The 7,937-nt window shown below is 38.2% G+C and overlaps 1 protein-coding gene across 1 annotated transcript; it reads right to left on the bottom strand.

Annotated features, from left to right (window-relative positions):
* Positions 1 to 827: 827 nt before the first annotated feature.
* Positions 828 to 7,381, bottom strand: pdyn (prodynorphin). Its single transcript, XM_086005341.1, has 3 exons — positions 6,829 to 7,381; positions 5,476 to 5,604; positions 828 to 3,111 (listed from the first exon to the last, which is right to left on the bottom strand). Exons 2-3 carry the CDS (start codon positions 5,593 to 5,595, stop codon positions 2,449 to 2,451), a joined length of 783 nt encoding a protein of 260 aa, XP_085861467.1. The 5' UTR covers positions 5,596 to 5,604; positions 6,829 to 7,381; the 3' UTR covers positions 828 to 2,448.
* Positions 7,382 to 7,937: the final 556 nt, after the last annotated feature.

Below are 7,937 nucleotides of genomic sequence, written 5' to 3'. Positions count from 1 at the left end.
GAACCCACCCACCAGGCAACCCGACTCCAAACTGCCTCCTCTCTTAAATTCACGGCCTATGTGGTTGATTCATAATGCTTTAGTGTAATTAGGAGAGGGCAATCAATGCTGACCTGTCAGCATTACCAATAACCTAAAATAATTTTTTTTTAAACCCACATCTTTGTAAATGTATTCATGATTTTGCTATATAATATGCATTCATTGTGAAATCTCTCCCGAATACATGATTAGAAAAGATTGGTGGTCTAAGGGAAACCACTTTGTCTTTGAGTGCTTTCACTGACACTGCATATTGAAGCCATTCTAAATTTGTCAGGTAAAAACAATTGTGTTGTTTATTCTGTGTAAATATGACTGACTTGTTTACATCACCATTGAATATTGCTCTCATTCAAGCTCTCATCTAGCATTTTGCTAAATTTTGATTCCAAAAAGCACTGATATTTGTCTAATGTACGAGGATGATGTTTACATAATCTGCAACATAAATGTTTCATTTTTAACTGCATTAATGGTTAAACAGCAACGATATAAACCTACTTTGGAATTTTCACAGAATAAGCAAACACTTTATTCTTAAATTTAGCACTTGTAGAGGTATATTGAAATATTGTAACCCATGGGAATATCATGAGATTTGGCTGCAATTTTCTCCTTGAGGCCAACAATTGTACAACATTCAATGGTTGGGATTTTGTGTTGAGAATAATGGTGAGGCTAACAGCTCTCACCGTTATTATGGAGTAAATCGGACAGCAACTTCCAGAGTCCACACATGTGCAGTTAAACGTGGAAAGCAGAAGTTGCTGTCCGAATATCTTGCTGATAGACTCGGCATTGAAATCCATGCAAAGGCATAAAGTTGCTGTACCCACTGGTTACCCACTAAAAACACCAGTAAAAGTTAGGGCTGCTGCATTCAGGTGTAAGTGAATTTTTAACAGCGTGTTAAGTCTTGATTACTGCAAAACAATCTCCCGGGCACTGCAAATGTAATTTTACAAGTGTGGAGTCTCATTCCTTCAGAATTTAATTAGTGTTGGAAATTTCTTTTTTTAATCTGTCTCTTTTATCTCTCTTAATCCTATCTTTCTTTCCCTCTCTTTATTTTGCTTTCTGTGCATGATTTAAATTTAATTTAATTAATAACTTCCTGATTCAGACTCTGCAATGTCTCAGTTAGGATTCTTCAATCTGATTGGTTGAAGAGCCACACTTTTTCTTAACCTGCTCACATGCCACAGATCCCCTGTAGAGGGCACCATGCTGGATCAGACACCCGATGACAGCAAGTTGCCGCTCAAAAGCCCGCGAAAAGTCTGTGGGCAGCTGTCAGCGTAGTGAACGGCAAGCACCGTTCTTTCGCCGCTGACCGCAAAATTTGGGCCAATGTATTTTTGTTGTAATTCCCTGCTGCTCCCGTCCACACTAGCAACAAGGCTCTACTAGTAGGCACCTGAAGAGGAGATCTATGTAACGTCAAAAATTTGTATCATCAGTAGCACTTTTCAAAACTGCAATGAACAATTCTCACTAAAGTAGAATGGCTAATAAATTATTTTTTGAGCAAACTGAACATTCTAACAAGAAAACTCCCCCTGAAATAAAAATTGTTTTTCTTAAGGGGTATTGCCAACCCTAAATCTTAGTTACCAAAGCTTTGCTATATAAATAAATGTTCCAGTGACACAATTCTCATTGAAAAAAATTACATTGGGTCAGAAAAAAAATATTGTTCATGTGAAATCACAATGTGCCATATTAGGCTCTCTGCAAAAAGGTCACAATATCTTCTGCCCTACAGGACAGTTTATCATGCTTAATATACAAATAGATGTTCACCTTACTAAGCACATTTGTCTCCTTTTTGTACTGCAAAAAAATTTCATTACAGTGTATCTAACTTCAGCTGCTACATGAACTCAGCATGACAACATTTCATCAGATTGCTCAGAACTGGCAATTCTTGGCTGTTCCAAGAACCTAAATGTGGTGACAGTACCACTGTGAGTAGATTGTTGTCAACTGGGTGAAAGAAAACAATTGCCCAAGGTTGTAATGTGATAACATTTTATGTCCATCTTAAAAAAACACAAGGAACAAACTAAGCATGTCAGATTTACTTTGCCTGTTAGCCACAGAAATTGCTTACTTTATTTTGTTAAACTAAGCATGAAAGATTAACTCTAACATTAAAGTACTATTACAGGAGGCAAACAAAAACAAGTTGCTGTTCACAGTCTAGAGACCATTTTTATTGGATTCACATAAACTATGACAACAGAATACAAGAATTAATTGACTTAACTGCTGTTTTAGACAACCTATTATAAACTTAATAGCAAAAATATTTGTGCATTCAAAACAATACATTTATAGTTTAAATACTGCAACTATCTTGACAGTCTGCATTCTCACATCTAGACTCAAATCACTTTGGCTCTTCTATAGGTCTGAAACCTCTTCAGAGTAATCACTGGCATCACCATCATCCGACCTGACCGAAACCCGGAAATGGCGCCTCAGGAAGCTACCATATCTTTTTTGGTTATCCCATTTATATCTTGGTCTACCGATTCTTCTCATGAAGCCTCCATATCTCTTTTGCAGTTCCATCTCTTGATTTTCCTCATCCCCCAGCTCTGCACTTCTCTTGTAGCCAAAGCCTTTCATGAATCCTCCATAGCGCTTTAGCTCTTGGGTAGCAGGGATATCGCTATTTTCTTCTAGCAGATTCTCCGTTGCAGCTGCAAGTTCCTGTGAGTCCTTCTCTAACTCAGTGGCATCCCTTTCACCAAATTTTTGCAGAAATCCTCGATACTTAAGATTTCGGCCCTTGTTGTATGCATTTTGTTGGGCCAATGCTTTGGCATAAAGTCTGCTCTTGTCAATCTTCTTCATGAAGCCCCCATAGCGTTTCACAAGACTACTATGCTGTTTTCCAAGAAGCGCCTCTGCACTCTCATCTTCCTTTTCATCAGTGCCTGGGTCAATGAGAGCTTTGTCCACAATGCCCAAAAGGTCAGGGTTATACGAGTGAAGTGCCTTGTCACATTTTTCCCACTCATTGGTAGACAGCACTACCCCTTCGCACTCTAAAGTGCAGGTCTGAAAGACAGCAGTCGGAAGACAGAGATTTTGTTTAATGGTGAAATGGACCTCTATTTAGCACAAATAACTCACCATTATCAGTGTTAACTAAAATCATAAGTACTTAATCCATATAAAGTAATTTAAATGTGACTTTATTAGAGCCAAATAAAATAGGCATTATTTGCATCATGACAATGCCATTAACAAAAAGTAGCACAATAAGGCTTCACCGTGATGTATGCATGGTGTGGTTCCATGAAAGGAGAATCCTTTTAATGAAATGAGAACACTTATTTGACCAGGTAACATCACTCTACAGGTAATGGGCAGCTGATATGTAGAAAAACAGATGGTTTAGATAAAGAAAGTTATAGATATATAAATTTAAATTAATGGCAGTTAAGCACAACAGTAGTGGCCCACATAAATTAATTTGACCCTGGCTTCATTCTCAGGTTCATTTGCAATGGAGAGGCAGGCTGATATTTAAAGAATTACAACTCAGCATTGTGCATTGAGAATAGCAGTAAAACCAAGGTTGATGAAGGGTGAGACACCTGAAACATTGGCCCGAATTTTGCTGTAATAATAACGGTGAGGCTAACAGCGCTTGCTATTATTACATAGTAAATCTGACAACTTCTGGTGTCCACACATGTGCAGTTAAACATGTAAATCTAGAAGTTGCTGTTAGAGATACCCAGTCCTCCACAGGGTGCGCTGTCGCAGTCCTTGCCAATAGACTCGGCATTGAAATCTCTGTAATGATGTGAACTTAGGGTAATTACCCAATAGTCTTGAACGAAAAACAGCTGAAAAAGTTTGGCTTAGTGGATTCGGGAGTGAGTTTTTAATGGCGTAATAAGTTATAATTACTGCTGAACAACCTCTCTGGCCCTGAAAAAATAATTTTACAAATGTGGAGTCTCATTCCCTCAGAAGGAAATCTACCTTTCTCCACTTATGCTGCCTGACTTAGAGTGTTTCCAACAGTTTCAATTTTTTTTCAGATTTGCAGTATCTGCAGTATTTTTCATTGTGTAGTAACATCTCGTTTTTCCACTTATACCAAAAAAATCAAAAAGCTGCTTTAAAAACGAAAATTATTTTCGAAGACTATACAGTGGCACACACAGGAAGATGCATGTACAGTGTTTTTGAAGGACAGACCCTTAGTTGCACGCTTAGTATGTAAAGGGGGAGACACTTCTGTCCTGCCAACTCCAACCGGGCAATAGAGACTATTTACAGATGCGGAGAGCAACTCAAACAGCATATTGTCTGGGAGTTTTGTACTTTCCTGGCTCGGCAGGAATCCATCCACAAGGTGTCATAATCTTTGTTCCGCCACTACAACTGATACCAAACAGACGAAAGGGTCTAAAAATCGTCAATCTTAAAAAAAAAACCTCTCCGTTAAAGCCAGTCTCCAAACATTCAAGGCGCTTCAAAATACTGCAAACCGCCCAGACTGATCACTCGCTACCAATGTATTGCAACTAGTTTTAGCACGTTATTCATCCAACCAGGAAAACTGCAGCCCCCAAAAGGTTTTGTTTTTAATTTGTAATTACTGCATTTAAAGTTTTGTACTTCACTTTATGGTCAGCCTGTGGTTAATTCAGTTTTTTAATTATCCACACTAATCCATCTGGATACGGTATGGTTCTGAAAGTCTTCGTTCTGTCTGCAGTTGCTAGTAGTAAACTATTTGATAGGTGCTATACATTAGACCGCTATTGTTGTTGATGCTCTGTAATTACAATGCTAACAGTTTGTGGTTGCCTAATCCACATACTCGGCCAAAATATGTTGCTGTGTGTGCACTGAATTATTCTGACCTGGAATTGAATATATAGTTTTATTTTTTCCATGCTCTTGTCACGCTCTGCAACACATAATTAGTTATTAATTTGAATACATTTTCTTGTGTCTGTAGGTATACTGTATATTCTGTACTTTGAGGATTGATGCTGGTGTATATAGTTTCCATAACCATTGCCAATAGATTGATCTGAATGCAGATGGAAAATTTGCAAGCTTGCTTGACAAACTGTAGCTCATAAGTGGCAACTGGTTTCTTTTAGTTAACCAATTCTATTGCGCAAGTTAATTTAGATAAATATATGGCTGACAGTTTTCTGTGCTCTTTAAGCTGTCGTGTTTGATCAATGGGGTGATCTGGATGACTAGGACTTACTGAATATTGAGACACGGTTCTGTTTACCAGTTGATTCATGTAGATGACTGTAGTTTGCATTGCGGTAAAGCTGTATATTGTTACTGCTGTTTCTTTTCAGTTTTTATTGGTGTAGCTGAGTATAATTCATGTCGGAAACCTTGAATTGTTAACTGTATTACCGGGTGTAGTTATCTTACCAGTGGCTTGATCGAGTTGTCCAGGACCGAGTTGCATGCCGAACACCGATTGGCACAGTCGGCGTGGACCGTGTGCAGTGAACTGAGGGACAACACCAGAACAAGCACACCCCACTCCATCACTCGAATCTGAAACACAAAGTGGAACATACTCTAGAATGTAGCTTTCAACTCAAAATTAGTAAAAGGAAAAATGTCGAGGTTTAACATCTGAATCTTTAGTCAAGGATTTGGGTGAATTTGAAAGAAAGTACTGTATATGGAATTGTGCAACAAATGGGAAAAGACTTCATGTTACAGGTGGAGACACTTCTTCAGAATCTCCCTGAAGGCGCTCTACCCGCTCTTTCTCGTTCAGGACCTGAAGAACCAACTGTTTTTTTCAGCATTTTCTGCTTTTATTTTCGACATCCATCATTCTGATTTTTTTAGTCTTTATGACTTAGATGGCTTACAACAATGGATTCACAAACAGCCCCTAAGGTTAGGATCTTGTGTAACCGACTTTCAAACGATACAAGATTGTCAGCGCATTTTGAAGTGCAGAATGACAAAATAGATCTGGGTTCGTCTAAATAGTCATTTAAATGCAGGGATCTGTACTGTACAACACATTACATCCTTATATGTTTTACACCTTGAATAACGCATACTTGCATACATCTCAACACATACGAGAGAGACAAAGAATATATCATCTGCATAAAAAATATTGCATCATTGTATGGCTCTATCCTTTACACACCGTAAGATTTTCCGAAAGATAAATTTGGTGTTAAGTTATAATTTTAGAGATGAAACTAACGCTAATAAAAGTTCTGAAGCAAAAGTAAGTTTGAAGGGGAAAGCGCAGCATCAATTCAAAGATTAGACCGGTGGTTTGCGATATCTCATGAAAGTTACCTCAGCAATTACAGTCAAACCAGAGTAAGGTGAATCTCATGTCCAACAAATGCTTGATATGAATAAATATCTACCAAGTTGAAATTTCTTCGAGAGGCAGTACCGGTATTGATCATCCTGTTGCAGGTAAATCTGATTCTAAGCAAATTGTTTTTACCTAAAGCAGATTGTGTACGTGGTTCCACTGTACATTGATCTGAATCGGCCCATAATGACCATCTTTGAGAATAAGCTCAGATGGTCTTTTAGAGACTGATACATTGGTACATATCTGAATCATTCATTTATGGTGGAAACTGAGATTAGATGGTCACCCTAGAAAGGTTAGCGATCAACAGGGTGAAGTTCAAGGCAGTTTTACTGTATAGATTTGTAATTTAACATACATATTCAAAGGTCCAGCGATCCCTAGAAACAGAAATTATTGACGAGTATACATTCTCAAGTTACCTGGATATTCTTCGGGAACAAAAGGAAAAAAATCAGGATCTTTGTAGTTTTCTGGTAGAAAGTGCGGACTCGCTTTGTGAAATGCGGTGTATAATCGCTCCTGTCCACTGACTTCTTGTTACTCTGTTAACATCATCAGCTTTGTGAAGTAGTGCTGGGATCCAGGGTTTCCAACCTGCAGCCTCCAGCGCTCGCTATTTATTTACCGCCGGCGTTCTGGTGACATTTGCGACGTTGAATATACGTCTTTTCTGAGCCAATGAGTACACTGATGGGATTCATTACGGAGCAGCAATTTCCTCAAATACTACCAATGTTATAACATATCCGTTCTAATCCCGCGCACCGTTACAAAGACACGGGCAATCCGGGTTTTAAAAATAACCAGCATTACATTAAATGCTAATTCCATTTAGCGGATGCTATTTTGATTGTTGACCTTTTCATATTGTAAGATTTACTTTTCATGCTGGAACGGAGCATTCGCTGCTTTACTAGTGACACTGGCTGTACGCCTTCCTCTCCTTTCCGAATATAATTGTAAATTAGACAAGTGTAAAAGAGCTTAACCCCCCTGTCTGGACGGTACCCGAGCTGCTGTCGTTTCTCGGGTAACGATTCTCTAACTGGAAAGTTAAGCCATTTTAATTTTGATTGGAATTTAATGGATGAACAGATACCAATGAATTTGTTTTCTACCTTGTCTGTTGCAAGTAGACAGTAAACCAGGCGACAGGAAAATACTGTAATGCGCTTAACTGTTAGCAACACAAAAACAATACATTTTGGCTGCATAATTTCATCAAATTAGATGGGCTCTTGTAAACTTTCTACGTTGTACTAAAATATGCATCGACACTGAAAATAAATTAACCTTTCAGGATTACACTAATGAGTAACAAACACACTGCCGATTGAAAACACTCTAGATAACTAAAGAGATCGTGTTGAAATAAGTATTTTGAGTTTCTGTGTATATTGATACATTTTAACCTTTTGGTAAGGTTTAATTTCCTCTTTCAAGATCGCATTGATTTTAGCATTTCTTCTTTTATCTCACAAACACACATGGTACTGCCATGCCACATTTCTGACGTGCACCGATTACA

This window comes from Somniosus microcephalus, chromosome 13 (assembly GCF_052327205.1).
Source record: "Somniosus microcephalus isolate GS21.2 chromosome 13, FLI_Smic_1.0, whole genome shotgun sequence".
NCBI classification, from domain to species: Eukaryota; Metazoa; Chordata; class Chondrichthyes; order Squaliformes; family Somniosidae; genus Somniosus; species Somniosus microcephalus.
This window is presented reverse-complemented; position numbering and strand designations above follow the sequence as displayed.